This window comes from Symphalangus syndactylus, chromosome X, assembly GCF_028878055.3.
Source record: "Symphalangus syndactylus isolate Jambi chromosome X, NHGRI_mSymSyn1-v2.1_pri, whole genome shotgun sequence".
Lineage (NCBI taxonomy): Eukaryota > Metazoa > Chordata > Mammalia > Primates > Hylobatidae > Symphalangus > Symphalangus syndactylus.
The window spans coordinates 46,525,095-46,543,970 of NC_072447.2; the positions used below are offsets into that span (position 1 = coordinate 46,525,095).

General features: G+C 35.8%; 1 protein-coding gene across 4 annotated transcripts in view; it reads right to left on the reverse strand.

The window, feature by feature from the left end:
* DMD (dystrophin) overlaps nucleotides 1-18,876 on the reverse strand; it is a 2,284,432-nt gene that overhangs the window by 1,323,407 nt on the left and 942,149 nt on the right. For all 4 annotated transcript variants that reach the window (XM_063634262.1, XM_063634265.1, XM_063634264.1 and 1 more), the window contains exon 30: nucleotides 8,483-8,644. In XM_063634262.1, the coding sequence (XP_063490332.1) occupies nucleotides 8,483-8,644 (162 nt within the window). The remainder of the gene's footprint in view (nucleotides 1-8,482; nucleotides 8,645-18,876) is intronic.

The window sequence follows — 18,876 nt, forward strand, 5'->3', positions numbered from 1 at the left end:
TCTTTGGAGTAAAAATCCATCTGTATAAGACAAAATTGGGAAATAATAGGATAAATTTGGATCACTTCAAAATATTCAGAGTGTTGCAATAGTGTTCACTGTGGCAGTAGCGTGATGTTACCAGATTGCTGCAAAAGTAATTGCAGTTTTTGCCATTAATTTTAATAATTTCATCCTTACATTTAGAATTTGTAGATAGATTTTTACAAAAGCATACTATAGTTTAATTGCAGACTTAAAATGCACACATCAAAATAATATGAAAGAAATCTATATCTTTAACATATAGCCCGTGAGGACATAATACTGTACAGGTTTTCCAAGTACAGTCAGTGACATGTGGCAAGTTTCTAGTATTATACATTTCCTACAACTTTTGTTTATGACTGTTTCCCACACTATTAAACATACGAAACGAACAAGAGTTACTCTTAAATGGAGAGCAATAAGTTCTGTATAGCAACACATAGGAGTGGACTTTCAATGTTAGAACAGATTCAAAATTAACTGCACTAGGTTTACCATCACTTCTACTGTGCTGTGTAAAAAGAAAAAAAAAGTCTACAGCTATGGCTATATAGGATTTAATATTTGAATCCAAATCTCTGGATTAGTTCTCCATTTTTTTCTTCTTTGATTAAATTATCCAATTATCACATAAACTCCCCCTTTGCAGGTTTCTGCTGTCTAACTCAAAAATCAATAAAGCAGACTGTAAAGTTACACTATTCCAAGTCGTTTGGCAATCAAATGTGCCTATTTACACTATAAGAGTCTGTTTTGTTGCCTAATGAAATCATAAGCTCAATCTGATAGACCAAAATCTGCAGTTATATCTTCATTTTTAAGCCATTGATTTTGATAGCTTGGAATGTTTACATTTAAATATGACTGATTATATTTAAAGTGAGTTATAAGATTTAGCTTCTTTAATAAACACAGGAAGACTGCAATTATAAATTCTTTTAAATGTGCAGTTAATGTAATTAGTTTAAATTAATAGCTTTATTAGCTTTAAAAATTCCCTCTTTTCTAAATTGTACTCACATTGTTAATGGGAGGGAAAAAGAGACGGAAGGAGGAAGTCTGGTCTGTAGTGGACTCTGGAACACCTTACGTACTAGCTTGGTGAGCAAATCACGGCAGTATTTTTCAATATTTAATTATGAGGCACTCTTTGAAGGTAATTTGTTTCCTTCCCCTATTCCTGCTCATCAATCTACTATGTGGGACACGAAGTTACAAAAAATGAGATCAGAATTCTTTGGGAAAAAACAAATAGGATAGTAAAGCTATTGGAGCCACTGCTAGGCAACTCTGCTCTTGCTTGCAGTAATCTAAGCAACAGGGCCATGTTCTCCCCTACGAAATGCATCAACACATAATGACATGGTGACTTTCAACAGGTGCCCATGTTGGGTTGCTCTTACATATCAAAGATTCAAAACTGAAATTAGTAGGAAAGGAAAAAATTCGTGTATGTGAAAGTATCTTCGTAATTTTAAAAATTACAAGACATTTAAGTAGCTATTTAAACATAGTTGTCACTGTCCCCTAAAATGATTAAGAGCCATATGCAAGTTAATTGGCAGGTTAACAAATGAGGTTAGAAAAAAATGAATTGAAGAAAGCCAAGCTGAGTTCAGCCTCAAACATCTATATTGAACATTCTATTTGTCTAAATTAAAATTTGAGCAATAGCGCTCAGCTATATTTTCTTCCATCACCCGTTTTCCATTAGAGGAAAAAATCAAAATAGGAGAGAATGTCACCAGTAGTTTGATTGCCACTCTGACTCCCTCCCATTGAAATGTTGACACAGTCATAAAAGAGAATCTTTATAAAAGAGTGACAGAAAATGTTATATGTAAAATACTCTGGAACAATTTAGTCATTACTAGTAAGGAACCGTCCAAAGCCATTCTCCAATTAGCTACACATTAGAATGAGTAAAATAGTTTCCAAAAATTCTGAAGACCAAATCCACCTAAAGATTTGATTTGATTGCTCTGGGTTTCAGCATGGTTACTTAGACTTTTCCTATAGGATTTTAGGTGCCAAAACTAAAACTCTGTGCTTCAATACATAGTTCTGAAAAATTGAGCAGTAAATGACTAAATTTGTTCCATGTGTTTCTTTGCAGTTATACAATTTCGTGATTTAATTTTTTAAATTATTTCCAAGGAACATGCATAGGTTGTTACATTTTTAATCATAAAACTTTGGAAATAATTCTAGTTTCTGTTTTCTAAGATGTATTTCCAAATCTAGAAGAGTTTTCATCATTTGCTTTATTATGTTTCAATAAATTTTTTCTTAATTTTGTACTTTAATAAAATCTCTCATTAAATGAGCTGACACTGGGTAGTTTGATGCTGTGGTCATATAATTTAAGACTGTGGTACCAGTACCATGCTGTTTTGGTTACTGTAACCTTGTAGTATAGTTTGAAGTCAGGTAGCATGATGCCTCCAGCTTTGTTCTTTTCGCTTAGGATTGACTTGACAATGCGGGCTCTTTTTTCGTTACATAAGAAATTTAAAGAAGTTTTTTCCAATTCTGTGAAGAAAGTCATTAGTAGCTTGAAGGGGATGGCAATGAATCTATAAATTACCTTGGGCAGTAGGGCCATTTTCACGATATTGATTCTTCCAACCCATGAGCATGGAATGTTCTTCCATTTGTTTGTATCCTCTTTTATTTTTTTGAGCAATGGTTTATAGTTCTCCTTGAAGAGGTCCTTCACATTCCTTGTAAGTTGGATTCCTAGGTATTTTATTCCTTTTAAGCAATTGTGAATGGGAGTTGACTCATGATTTGGCTGTTTGTCTGTTATTAGTGTATAAGAATGCTTGTGATTTTTGCACACTGATTTTGTATCCTGAGACTTTGCTGAAGTTGCTTATCAGCTTAAGGAGATTTGGGGCTGAGACGATGGGGTTTTCTAGATATACAATCATGTCATCTGCAAACAGGGACAATTTGACTTCCTCTTTTCCTAAATGGATATCCTTTATTTCCTTCTCCTGCCTGATTGCTCTGGCCAGAACTTCCAACACTATGCTGAATAGGAGTGGTGAGAGAGGGCATCCGTGTCTTGTGCCAGTTTTCAGAGGGAATGCTTCCAGGTTTTGCCCATTCAGTATGATATTGGCTGTGGGTCTGTCATAGATAGCTCTTATTATTTTCAGATACGTCCCATCAATACCTAATTTATTGAGAGTTTTTAGCATGAAGTGTTGTTGAATATCGTCAAAGACCTTTTCTGCATCTATTGAGATAATCATGTGGTTTCTGTCTTTGGTTCTCTTTATATGCTGGATTACGTTTATTGATTTGCGTATGTGGAACCAGCCTTGCTTCCCAGGGATGAAGCCCACTTGGTCATGGTGCATAAACTTTTTGATGTGCTGCTGGATTCGGTTTGCCAGTATTTTATTAAGGATTCTTGCATCGATGTTCCTCAGGGATATTGGTCTAAAATTCTCTTTTTTTTGTATACTACAAGGCTACAGTAACCAAAACAGCATGGTACTGGTACCAAAACAGAGATGTAGACCAAAGGAACAGAACAGAGGCCTCAGAAATAATGCCGCATATCTACAACTATCTGATCTTTGACAAACCTGACAAAAACAAGAAATGGGGAAAGGATTCCCTATTTAATAAATGGTGCTGGGAAAACTGGCTAGCCATATGTAGAAAGCTGAAACTGGATCCCTTCCTTACACCTTATACAAAAATTAATTGAAGATAGATTAAAGACTTACATGTTAGACCTAAAATCATAAAAACCCTAAAAGAAAACCTAGGCAATACCATTCAGGACATAGGCATGGGCAAGGACTTCATGTCCAAAACACCAAAAGCAATGGCAACAAAAGCCAAAATTGACAAATGGGATCTAATTAAACTAAAGAGCTTCTGCACAGCAAAAGAAACTACCATCAGAGTGAACAGGCAACCTACAAAATGGGAGAACATTTTTGCAACCTACTCATCTGACAAAGGGCTAATATCCAGAATCTACAATGAACTCAAATTTACAAGAAAAAACAAACAACCCCATCAAAAAGTGGGCGAAGGACATGAACAGACACTTCTCAAAAGAAGACATTTATGCAGCCAAAAAACACATGAAGAAATGCTCATCATCACTGGCCATCAGAGAAATGCAAATCAAAACCACAGTGAGATACCATCTCACACCAGTTAGAATGGCCATCATTAAAGAGAAAGGAAACAACATGTACTGGAGAGGATGTGGAGAAACAGGAACACTTTTACACTGTTGATGGGACTGGAAACTAGTTCAACCATTGTGGAAGTCAGTGTGGTGATTCCTCAGATATCTAGAACTAGAAATACCATTCGACCCAGCCATCCCATTACTGGGTATATTCCCAAAGGATTATAAATCATGCTGCTATAAAGACACATGCACACGTATGTTTATAGTGGCACTACTCACAATAGCAAAGACGTGGAACCTACTCAAATGTCCAATGATAGACTGGATTAAGAAAATGTGGCACATATGCACCATGGAATACTATGCAGCCATAAAAAAGCATGAGTTCATGTCCTTTGTAGGGACACGGATGAAGCTGGAAACCATCATTCTCAGTAAACTATCACAAGGACAAAAAACCAAACACCACTTGTTCTCACTCATAGGTGGGAATGGAACAATGAGAACACATGGACACGGGAAGGGGAACATCACATACCGGGGCCTGTTGTGTGGTGGGAGGTGCAGGGAGGGATAGCATTAGGAGATATACCTAATGTCAAATGACGAGTTAATGGGTGCAGCACACCAACATGGCACATGTATACATATATAACCAACCTGCACGTTGTGCACATGTACCCTAAAACTTAAAGTATTAAAAAAAAAAAAAGACTGTGACTTGGCTGTGTTATTTTTTGAAATAAAATACTCCTAGGTCAACACATGCTCTTATATCCTTGCAGCACGCAGCTTTATTTTCTGAAAGGTTAAGCTTTGCTTCTGTAGGTAAGCTCATGTCACTAAAATAAGTAAAATAATTTTAAATCCAATTCAGAATCAGAGGGCCCAGAGAAATAACTGATCAATTAACATGCTAAGGAATTAAGCAGCTCTTTGCTTTCCTATAGTAAGAAATGCAAATGTGAATGTAAAGAAGTATCCTGATCTACATCTACTTTTATATATAACAAGAGTATGGTTATCAGAAAGTTATACATATAGTATGCATTTCCTTAATGCAATAGCTTTTATATCTGAGGATCTCAAAGGATCTTAAAAAGCAGAAAAAATAATGCTCTAACAGATTCACATTAAGGAGCAAAACTCTCAGTGCACCACACGGTGGAGTCAGACACCCACAAACCTGTGTGACCAGTGTATGACAGAAAATCTGAGCATGTATTTCAAAGAGGACTAAATATGGTAACTTCGTACATTTTTTCCTGCTTCTCAGTGATGAATTAAGCTACCTATACCATTTATGAAAAGAGAAATTATACTGCACTAATATTTTAATAAGCAATAACCTTTTTATCTTTAAGTGCAAATTTATAGAAACACTTTTTTATTAATACAATGCATTAAATTTAGCCCCTATTCTATTCGTTTCTTTTCTTTCTTTCATCTATCTGTCTATCTATCCATCCATCCATCCATCCCATCTCTATATTTAAGATGTCATTTTGGTGGCATTCTTAATGGATCCTTCATCTTACACATTGTGCTTATGTTATTTCACTATCTAACTTTTGACTCTCTATTTTATTTCATGGGAATTTCGAGCTGCTTTTTAGGAAATATAATCCTTGAAACAAATCTGAGTACCTGAAAACTCTGTTCTAGAAAACAATTCAATTACTGCCGTATTAAAATAAAACCCTGGAGCAGAAAAATGTTTTAATAGCTTTCAAATGGCTTGTATTTTCCAATATTATGTATTACCACTGGGGAGACTCAATGTCAAGAACTATGTTGATAATGCAGGTGAGAGCTGAAATGCACGGAAAATAGATTTGAGCTGAATGCCCAAAAATCTCTTTCTTGAAGTAGATCTGAAATTTCATAATTTATCTGTGTTCTGCTGTTTGCTAGTACTTTTCGACTGATGTAGTTAATAACATTTTTACTGTATTATTTTTTTAGAAAAACCAAACAAAATATTTTGCTATTAAAAACTAGCAATGTTTATAGAATCCCAAATCTGTTTCTAAATAAGAAAAAACACACAGTGCCCCTTATCACAACCTTTTCAACTAAAGATGTTTTGCCCTAAAAGCTCCAATTTTCCTTGAAAGACAATAGTATAATAGCTTTGCCTATCAGATTTGCTACTCATAATTTCATTCTGCAAGTCTGTCACAAAGTAGTTCTTTATGCATTTTAAAGTACAAACTTGCAATATTAATGTCTAGTATTCATACTGCTCAAATTTTTCCTTAATTCCATTCAGAACGTCACAAGCATTTTTAATCAAACATTCCTTCAAAACTCATGTCATTAGTTTAAATGAAAGCAGTTATACCCTGTATTTCATTTATATTCATGTAGTTCTTCTCAATTCAGGAACAATTACTCATTCCTATCATGCATTTTACTAAACCCTGCTGTGGCAGATACACTAAATACCCTGACTCGATCATTACACATTCTATACATGTAAGAAAATATTACATAAATGTTGTATCCATAAATATCTACAAATATTATATATCAAAAAACCTTTTTCATTATGACTCAAACTGGGACAGACTTAAGAATAGTTAATACTAGAGACCTGGCTTGTGTAAGTTTCAAAAATGTATATACTGGAATAGGTATGTATGAACATATCACACTTACCCTCTAAAATATGTACAATCATTAAATATCAACACAAAATAAAAATTGAATCCTCAAGTATGTTTACTATTATCCCTCACTTCTACTACAGTATTTACTCTTGTTGCCCAGTGAAAAACTATGATGAGGATTTTATCATCAGGATTCTCCCCAAAATTCTCTTTCTTCATCCACTATTGCAATTGTATGCATTCCATAAGGAAATAATATTCCCTGTACTTTTTAAGCCTATGAAAACTACCTATACTGTGCCACATATTATCAGGGACATTCTTGATCAAACTTAGACAATATGGTAAACTAACTCATGCTATTGTGTATACTGATGCCCAGGACACCTATTAATTGTGATTCATTAACTGTAATTGCATTGTAACCATGATCTACAAATCTAATATTTCACCCCCAAATTAATTTTAAAGTGAAAAACTTCAGACATCTTCACCAACTGGCGGGGAGAAGGCTTTCAGATTTGCAGCTAACATTCTAGTACTCCTCAAATCATAGCATGGACTTGGTGATTGGGTTAACAACATATATACAAGATTTGAAAAGTAGCTCTATTAATTGCTATCACACAACCCTAAAGACATTTGAATAAATAATACCTATGATAACTTTACATATGTTTAAATGTTAATTAAAAAATGAGAACAGCATTTTAATAATACTTCTTACAGTGAATGTAAATTAAGTTATGGCCTAAAATTTACTCATTTAAAATTCAACTCAGATTTATTTTAAACACTATTTTAATTTTCATTCTAGAAAAACAAGTAAATGCATTTTATATTTTGGTTGGAATGAACTGTTGTAGTGAGTGCATGTAGCTATATTGAGCATGATCATTAATAATTAAGGTGGAAATTTATATCGATAATTTTGTGTTACTAACTGCTTGTAACTAACACATTTTTATAAAACAATATAGACCATGTGACTAAACTCAACGATGAGTTTATAATAAAATATTTGAGACTGCTTTTCAACAATGCCATAAAAAATATTTTCTTTTTTTCTTTTTTTAAGACAGAGTCTCACTCTGTTCCAGGCTGGAGTACAGTGGTGTGATCTCGGCTCACTGCAACCTCCGCCTCCCAGGTTCAAGTGATTCTCCTGCCTCAGCCTCCCGAGTAGCTGGGATTACAGGCGCATGCCACCACACCTGGCTAATTTTTGCATTTTTAGTAGAGACAGGGTTTCACCATGTTGGCCAGGCTGGTCTTGAAATCCTGACCTTGTGATTTGTGGGCCTCGGACTCCCAAAGGGCTGGGACTACAGGTGTGAGCCACAACACCCGGCCAAAAAACATTTTCTTTACCATTTACTTTCCTATGGTTCTACTCTAGCTTTTAGTAGAGTTTGAAGTCAGAAACACCAGAACGTATTGCTCTTGTCTTTGAATGTCTTTATTTCAAATTCCTCTATTACATACTTAAAAAAATAAATCAATCTTAGACTAATGATCTAGATCCCTTTTCTTCTCATCTACCTCCAAATAGTCAAATCAGTGAATCAAAACAACCCCCTGGAAAACTAGTTGAACAAATTTAAAGTTAGAAACTCTGCAACATTTTGTTCAAGTGATAAAAACAAAAGAATGGAAGCTGATTCACAGATTTACTTGCCTGGGCTTCCTGAGGCATTTGAGCTGCGTCCACCTTGTCTGCAATATAAGCTTCCAGCTGCTTGTCAATGGATGTGAGGGACTCCTGAATTACGTGTAAGGATTTTTCACTCTCCTGGGCAGACTGGATGCTCTGTTCAAGCAACTTTTGCCTCCTTACAGCCTAAAGAGAAGGAATAAGAGTGTGTCAGTTAAATGTTTACTCTTGATAGCTTTTCTGTAATCCTGCTGCACAATAAATGAAGATTCTAGACTCTTCCACAATCACCTTTTTGTAAGATAGATTTCTCAGCTTCCTGGCACTCATTCAGCTCTGTTGATAGAAAAAAATGTGAAGGAGAAAAATAAATAGCAAACAGAACTATAGGATCAGGGATCTCTGCATGAAAATAAATCACAATATCACGTACATTAAGGAAATAGGCTGGAAAAAAAAATTAGCAAAATCATCTCAGTCATTGCAATCTGTCTTTCTCAGGTCGAATGTTGCTCCTGATCTCATTATATAGTTCAAGAGATTTGGTTTGCTTAGAATAGGGTCATCGTCATCACAATCCAATTCAAGACAGATAATCTGCTTCCACCAGTGAGACACATGTACAATCTGTTCAGAATCAGCTCCTTGTCAAAAACAGAATTTTAGATAACAGTCTGGTTAAAGATTTATTTTGAATACTATTTCAACCAGCTTTGCATGATCTTTTTTCTCCCTACTTTCTTTCACAATTTGGATTACGGAAATTGTTCATACAATTAGATTTGTGTTACTGCTGAAGTAGAAAAAATAATAAGTAATCCTAATATAGATGCAATTAATCTTGATTGTTACTATAAGTATGATTAGGATAATTCAATAACTTCGAAGTATAAATAGCATGGGTAACAAATTGGAAAGTCTCCCTTCAAGGATCTGTTCACTTTTAACAGAGTAGTTATAAAAGTAAGAAATACGGCAGGCAACTTATTGGGAATTCGTTAAGTTATGTGTCATTTAAAATACATTTCCTTAATATACAATGTGTAGGCATGATTATCAAGTACAATATAACTTTCTTTCCCACAGAGCATGACAGAGGTTTTAAGATGATCTTGGTTTTTATATTATATATAGAATATTAGATATTACACAAATACTATATATATTGGTTTTTAAGCTTTAAAAATACTAGTGATGTCATTATTCTTCAGTGAAGCCAACCTATAACACAGCTTGGTCCAAGTAAAAATACAGTTAAAGGCATCTAGACTAAGGGAAAAGGAACAGGAAGTTTAGTGATGCTGCAGGAAGAGGGAAGGCTTTCCCAGTACTTCTCCCTGTACCATAAATTTTGATTCCATTAAGATTTTGCGCCACTGCACTCCAGCCTGGGTGACAGAGCGAGACTCCGTCTCAAAAAAAAAAAAAAAAAAAAAAAGATTTTATCCTGGGCTTTCCTTTCTTCTCATTCTACCCATATCTTTAACTTCAATTGTTCCTCACATTCTGACAACTCTCAACTCTACATCTCTCAAGCCCAGATTTCCCCTCGATCTCCATACTTGCATGTGAGCTCACCCTATTGGAAATCTCCTCATGAATATTCTACAACCACCAAAAGCTAACACTCCCAAATATGAACTCCTTGCGTATCCTCTTCTCACCTACTTCTCAACTCCCCAACTTGCTTTTCCTCCTTCTCTGTATGTTTTCCTGTTTCAGCGAAATACAAATAATGATTGCCTTTATTACACGTAATTCTAGATATTTCTACTTCGTGTCTCATGTCCTTCATCATGTTGCATCTAATTAGTCAATCACTAATTATTTATTATACCTTCTAAATAGTTCTTGATTCCATTCTTTTCTCTCTCTCTCTCCATTGTCTTTACTCTAGTTAAAATCATTACTATATCTTACCTCAAATATGGTACGAGTTTCTTCACTGGCATTTTACTCTGCCACGTCCCACCTGTAAAGCGGCTGCAATGTGTTCTCTCAATAATGAAATTGTGGCTTCCTCTCTAAAATTCTCTAGTGATTCTTTACTATCCTTCGAATAAAAGCTCTATTTTTTTTTTTTTTTTTTTTTTTTTGAGATGGAGATGGAGTCTCTCTCTGTCACCCAGGCTGGGGTGCAGTGGCACAATCTCTGCTCACTGCAACCTCTGCCTCCCTGGTTCAAGCGATTCTCCTGCCTCAGCCTCTCAAGTAGCTGGGAATACAGGTGCCCAGGACCACACCTGGCTAATTTTTGTTATTTTTAGTAGAGACAGCGTTTCACCATGTTGCCCAGGCTGGTCTCAAACTCCTGACCTAAGATGATCCACCCGCCTCGGCCTCCCAAAGTGCTGGGATTACAGGCGTGAGACATTGCACCCGGCCAAAAGCTTTATCCTTAATGTGGCTTAAAAGTCCCTTCATAATATAAGTCCTGCTGGTGTCTTTTACTCCCTGCTCTAGCTATATAGAAATTTTATTTTTCATTTCCCAACCTACACTGTGGCCCTCTTGATTCTTGGCCTTAAACATGTTGCTCCCTTTTACTGGAATAATCTAAATTCTGATTTCCTTTAATTGGCTAATTTATATTTATCTTCTGAATCTATTTGACATCAATTCCAAGTGGCTACCTTTGGCACCTTCTAAGTTCAGGGAGGTAATTCTTGCATGTTCTTTGAATTTTATATTTTTTTGATTTGACAAGTAAAAATTATATCAAGCTACAGCATATAACATGATGTTTTAATATATGAGTATGTTATGGGATGGCTACATTAAGCTATTTATGCATTCCCTCACATGACATTATGTTCTTTCTTGCACTTTGTGTCTTAGCATGTACCATACCGTATTTCATCTCCCATTAATGGTCTGCATTTACTTTAGACTATCAACTCTAATGAGGTCAGGGATTATGGCTGTCTTGTTCATTGCTCAACACCAGTTACTAGAATAAAGCCAAATAGCTTTGTTTATGACTGGATGAAAAGTATAAGGAGAAATTTTAATGAGAAAAACAGAAAACTTTAAATAGTCAAAGACAAAAATGGATTTACAGAAGAAATTGAAAACAAAGGTCACCACTGCTCAGAGATGTATCTTTGGGAGAATAAATCCACCTGTTTTGTATTAAAAGTGTCAGAATGGGGGTGGGACATTATTTGGAGAAAATTTTAATTTATTTCTATCAAAATACTGTATCCAAGATTGGTGTCCGAGGATTTGCCCTATATTCCAATTCAAACATAGCTTCCTTTTGTTCTCATTCAAAATTTCAACTAAAATTTACATCAGGTAATTTACTAATTCAGATAACAGGGTTAATGGCTATAATCAGAGCCTTTATTGTAGAGGAGACTGGCTGCAGCCTACCCAGAGTTCTTCAAAAGAAATGGATCTCTAATGATAAAATTTCAGCATTGTGACAGGTGGTTGGAGAAAACTTCCAATCACAGTGTGTAGTAATTGCCTAGTCAGGTATTATTTAAACTTGGTCCTTCCTCTGGCTAAAGGCAAAAACAGTGTACTCTGCAAGGCACATCTGTAGATTTTAATTGTATAGGATGTAATATAGAATAACATTAAACCACATATGTAGCATCAAAATTATTTTTAGAAACCTAACTTTTTCTATTCATGAGATTCTATGGGCTGAAAGGAACAGTGTGGCTTAAGAAATGATGGCAGAGTTGACTTCGGGTGGGTTGGCTCTTTTCCTGGCCTGACAGTCAATAAGAGAGGCTGATTTAGACAGATTCCTTGATTATCTCAGTCAGTGAAAAGACCTGATGTCAATCCAAGCTCGCAGAATTCTTTCAACTAGTCATGGCATAAGCTGCCTTCTATTTCTAAACATCTTATTCAGCGCACCCTGATGGAATCTCAGGCTTATGAATTTTCTATGACTTTCTGCCCGCTTGACCTGTGCTGTCTCATTGAATGAAGTTTGTAGAAAGTCTTGAACCATAATCTGATTTTTGTTGTTGTTCCAGAATACTGTTCAGTTGTTGTTTTAAAATGTTATTTCATGTCTTTAGCTAATCCACTTAGCAGTAAGAGGAATTATATAGCTAGACAGAAACAGCAAATATAAGGAAAGATAGAAAGACATCTTTTAATAAATGGAGATCAATGACAAAAATATAAAAATAGAAAACAATCCTAGTAATGGTTACCAAGAAAAGGACATAATATATTTTAATCCAGTTTTCAAAGAAAATTAAAACTAAGTAAAAATTAACACAAATTATTTTATATCTTTAAAGTACGATGAAATACAAAATAAGTTTAAGAAAAAATTTTAAGAGTTTAATGAGTTTTGCTGGAAATGGAAAGTCATCTCTACAATGAATTGACAGTTACTCACATTTCCATTTTAAAAATAATGTACTAAGCTTTGTGCCACAATATTACAAATACATAAATCAAAGTGTAGTATGTTTAAGAAACTCTGGAAGAAAAAATTCTGCATGTGAAATAAAAAACCAAATATTGAACTCAAAAAAATGTATTTAACATATGAATACACGCTTTAAAAAGCCAAATTAGAAAAAAAAATCATTTAATAATATTTTACAAAAAAAACACATTCATTAAAGGAGCTATGTGTCCTATACTATACTTATTAAACTCAATACAAAAAGCAATACGAGGTGATGGGTAAGCTTATGATTGCAAATGGATTAAGAATGTGGGTGCACTGTTTACGATCATCTCGTAATAAGACACATTTATTTTTTCTGTTTAAATACTCATCATTGTACTCATCATTGTGATTTAGACACGTAAAACATTTCAATTTCCAGCAGTTTTAAATTTTTTCTTCTGAGTAAAGGATTTTCGCCAATGTCAAAATAAAGCCCTCATTTTTATGAGTGATTTTAGTAGTAAACGAACTAAAGAAAACTAAATCCCAAATTCCAATTCAAATAAAGCAAAGCAACGACAAACTTTTGAAGTTTCTGCTTAGGGTAGTGCATTAATTGGCCCCAACCTGACTGTCCCTAAATTACAGAAAATAGAGCAATATGGAATATGTTTTATTTTCTAGAAAGTGTCTTGGGATAGGAGTCCTATAAGAGATGTGCTAAAACCAAATCCTACTCAACCTGCTCTTCAGAAACTAAAGTGGAGACCCATGAGAGGACATTAATCTCCATTTGACAACCACGCTTCAGTTCACAGAGTTTACCAGTCAAGTTTTCTTTCCCAGAGTCTCTACTTCAGTGGACCAAGTAACTGGTCCAACTACTTCCTTTTAGTGTTTCTTTTTTACCTAATAAGAGGTTGCAATTTGTTCAAGTGCCAAGTCATAAGAATACTCAATTTGAATGAATCATGTTGGTGGGTGTGTATCATTTTTGATAAACTATTTCCTCCTGATCTAACTCTTCTATTTAACTTAAGAGCAAGTCTAAAACTGTCACTATGGTTATGAATACATTGAATTCTATCTGTTGTCTTAGAATTTTGGCTATAGTCTTAAACTGAAAATAACAAGTAATAAGTCTCTCTCATTCGAAGAGATGGAAATAGCAGGACATAGCAAAGGGCCTACAAAAGAGCCGCAAAACTGGCCCTGCCTTTGTTACTCCACCATACCCACTTATGCTAAAACTCTCTGAAGGTTTTAGAGAGAATCATGGTCTTGCTGAATTCACGGCCCAGAGGGAGAGTAGGGATGGCTCCCTCTGTTTATTCCGTAAGGGGGAATAAAACATGATACTTCTACCTTTTTGTCCCAAGCAAGTAAGTGGAGCTCCAAGACCACTGATCACAGGGTCTGGGAGTCCAGAGTAGATGGGCATGACACCTAATTGCCAACTCTGCTTCTAAAGATGTCTGCTTCAGAAATTCTATGCTTACTTGATAGGTAAAAAATGAATTAGAAATGATACAGTGAAGAGAGGGGGCAGCCTGTACTTCCCAGGGCTTGGTGCGGCAAACGTTTCACAATCGGTCAAGTGAACGTGGAAGAAGACAGCCATGTATGAGCTGTCTACCAGGAACACTCTTTATGGAGCAAGAGTACCTCAGGATCAAGAGGCTTCAAGATGTTTTTATATAGCATATTTTCCTTGTTAAAGATGAGGAAAACAAAAGAGCTTCTGCAACACTTATCAAAGATCCCATACTTGCACCCCAAATAAACCCAATGTTTGTATCTCTGTTACACACACACACACCATAAACTTAATGCTACAAATAGCTAGTTAACAGGAGATATTTGCCTGTTTTCCTTAACTCCTACTTCCCAGGACATTGGTGAATAATATAACTGAAGTGCAGTTAAAAAAAAAAAAAAAAAACAAGGCAGTGGAGGTATAAGGTGGAATCTAACGACACTTCCCTTCCAGAGCAAGTCTTTTAGACCATGGCTTAAGCTCGACCTGGAAAGAAGGAAGAATATTAAATTGAATATGACATTGAGATTTTAAGCTGAACCCAATTAAATTTAAGTCTTTATTACCTCAGAGGCCAGAAAGTAATGGGATCTATTCATGGTGCCATCTATCTGGATGATGTAAAAGCATTTCATGTTTCTGATCTATCTGGCTCAAACTGTACATCAAACTACTAACACAGTCCAGGAATTCAGCACTTGCTCAAATGAAGCAAAGGCAAAGGAAAATGATAGACATCCAGGACATCTAGAATGTGATCCAGCAGAAAACAGAAAATGGTTTATGGGACGTATGAAGAGATAGATAAAGAAGAACTTAAGAAATATCTGTGAAAAATGGAGTATAGAAGTATCACATGATTGAAAAGCTAAGATAGATATGTTGATGCTTTTGTCTCATACAACTGCTAGCAAATTGCATGTTTTATATCCATCTACCAACGTACATGAATATAAATAATCCACATGAAGACTATCGCTCCTGTCAAATGCAACAACTTGCCTACTGATTGATAACTTTACTGAACAACCAATTTAAATTTTTAAGCATAATTCTAAGGTCTTTAAAGAAGCATGCCATAAAAGTATGAGGAATTATTTAAGGACCACTAAGAATATTCTATTTATCTCAGAAACTGGTTCTTAACAATTTTTAGTTGTTTAGAACTGGCAAGATGACAGCCTTAAAGAAGCTGACACTTCAGGAGATCGAAACCATCCTGGCTGACACGGTGAAACCCTGCCTCGACTAAAAACACAAAAAATTAGCCGGACATGGTGGCAGGCACCTGTAGTCCCAGCTACCCAGGAGGCTTAGGCAGGAGAATGGCATGAACCCGGGAGGCGGAGCTGGCATTGAGCCGAGATCGTGCCACTGCACTCCAGCCTGGGCGACAGAGCGAGACTCTGTCTTTAAAAAAAAAAAAAAAAGGCTGACATTTGAAGCACACATTGTCTTGTACTCTTGGACCTCTTTGAGATTGATTAGATATGAACACTTTATTTTCCATAATTTCATATGGTGTTAATAGATCCTTTAAAAGTTACACAAAAATTTCCAGATATCTAGATATCCTTATACCACCTTAATGAAATGTTTTCCAAAAAGAATACAGGTAGGATTTTGAAAAGGGAATTAAATGGAGATTAAGAGAAAAGCAGAGGGAGAAGAGGATAATTTACAACAGAAAGAGTAACTTACCAATGCTCATAGCTCATCATAAGATTCACTTTGTTGCTTCCTTTGTTTTCAAATTAGTTTGTCCTATTTTTTTCTAAAGAAAGGAGGTCTCACACTGTGTTCCTTGGACAAGAAAGACTAAGTAAATTGAAACCATGTTGCTTTAACCCACTTTAAATATAACTCTTGTGAGGGGCTCCGGTACACTGGTTTTTCCTGTGGCATATTTGTTAATGTATTTAATAGGGATGTAGGCTCTAAATAATTACAAAGATGTGTACACGTTTGCATATATATCCTTTAAATATAAAATAAAGAAGGTTACATTATTCACCAGAGGCTTCAAGATTTATGTTTTGTTAATGTCACTTGGTTTGAACACACCTGGGAGAAAACCCAAAAGCCTTGAGCATGGAACTCCTATAATTTTCTTTATCAGGAAAGAATATAAATGTGAAAACTGTTGGTGTCATAGTTAATCGGAACTTCATCTGTTTTAGGTTTTAGCAGGTCACTGAAGTTCTTCTGTGACCTCTTAAGAAAGCATACTTGAAAGTACGTTTGGGAATGATTTTATCAATGGAACTTGACATCAGATAGCCATCACTTTCCAGTAAAGCATTGATAGAATAGTCAATGAGCTATAGAGTAATATATCTAAGACATTTCTAGATTCTTGCTGCATCCATTTATCCTCATGGGTAGACAAGTGAAATTGGTCTTCTGCCCTGACAGGAGCAAACTGATGATTGATTTAAGCTTCCAAAAGAAAGTGAATGAAGCATTATTCAGTAAACATAAGTCTACAGGATTCATCATATCCAAGCTTTCTCAAGGTAACTTCAGGAGCCACCCTAAGTCAGTGAAATTTTTCTGGCCCAATGGCGAGGTACTCTTTGACTGCACATGTGTTCATATTATTAAAGTCTAAACTTTAGGCAGTGACTAATTTAGTGATACAGGAAATGATTAAAATATTTAAGTCACTGTCTCCTGATATGGAATAGTGAGACAGAATCAGATTCTAGGGATGACTTGGTCAGGATTGAAACCACATGTTCAAGCAACATATAAAGTCTATACATGAGACAAAAGTCCAAATCTGGGGTTAAAATCAAGTTGTAACATAAAGCAATAAATGAAGGTCAGGAACAAAAAAAATACAGCCACTGAACAAATTAGTTGATTTCTGACAATTGCTCCTCTTATTGTCTCAGGAAGTCACGAATGCAGGGACTCTCCTAATGTAAATTATAGTCAGGGAAAACATGAGAAGTCAAAATTAGAAAAAATGTAGCTGGTGTTTCTAAGCTGAGTGGTATAGGTTAATTAGCCAAATACAGAAGTACCCAAGTGAGAGAGAGCATACTGAGGCCAATTACAGATAGGTTGGTGGTTGTGAACAAACTAGTACATGCAATGTAGATGAACTAGCCAGCTCATAGTCCTCTTAAATGAGGGCAGTGATATCCAGTCAGTACAGTAGTGTAACAAAGATCTCAGAGCGAAAGAACCGTTGCAACTAGTTGGTCCCTCTACTTAGGAATTCAGACTCTCAAGAAACAAACTCAATACAGCATCTCTGGCTTCCTGGACTTAACATGATGTGTGGGAAGCAAATCCATCACACTTCCTTTTATAGACCAGGTAAGGACGGCCACACAGGTTGCCTATGAATAAAATAGTTTCCAATCTTTAGTCAAACAGTGTGAAATACAGCCTTGAGAACTAGAAATGGTGCTTTTCTGATGTGCATTAGAGATCTATGCTGGATTCCTTCTACTGTGATGTAGGCTCATAATAGTCTAAGGCCAGTGTTCAGGTTCTCTTGAACTACAGTGCTATGGATTTTGCTGGCCTCTGTGGTCAACTGTAATTCATATTGGTTCAAACTTGAAATTGTATCTGAGAAACTGAAAAAATGCTCCTCTCTCCTGTCTTGGACGACCGGTCCTTTTTCATCCTAACCAAATGCATGAAGATTAACAATATTTATTTATCACAAATACTCCAGATGATTGTCATGGCTCTGCAGAAGTTGATGTGCAAGGCAGAGTATGCTTATGGCATCCTGACATCTTACTTATCCACACTACATTGAAAAAGTCCTCAGGTCTAGCTCAGTCAGTATCTACACTATTTTGTCCTAAGGTTATTACAAGATTTTCTAATATTTTGTCCTCCAAGCTGTTAGGATAGACAAGACTGCAGTTTTGTAGAAAAGAACTCCTACCAGGATCTTTGGCTCTGATATGATTCATTTGGATCGCATCTGCACCTTGAACAGCAGGAACAAGGTGTATGGAACAGCTGCTTTCCCTTCTGCTTTCTAAACACTCTGTATAGTGCTTTAGGAGTAGGTTGGGAGTGCAGAAAGATGACTCGTGTGTTTATATGAGCATAGGGAACAGATAAACACTGGCAGAATGATGCATTACACTCAATTCCTTGTTACAGACTAGGGTCATCTGCCACAAAATGTTCTTACAATACATTAAGCTTGCTGAAATAAACTGCTTCCAAACTTCCTCTCTTCTCTATGTCCTCACCCCACAATGGCATCTTCTCATCATCTATAGATGAAACCCATCGTGCTGGAATTATTTGGCATGGGAGAGGAATAAACAGGTTTCAGGTGTGAGGCTTTAACTTGTAGGATTGTTAGACTTGTCATACACCAGATATAGCTGAAGATTAAGATGTGGACAATGCCTACAGCCATGCAGGAAGGCTTAGCATCTTCCCCACAGGAAATATCTGTTCCGTCAATATCGTGGTTCGGGTGAGGGAGAGAGGTAACATATAATGAGGATCCTAGTGATGCCCTTTCCA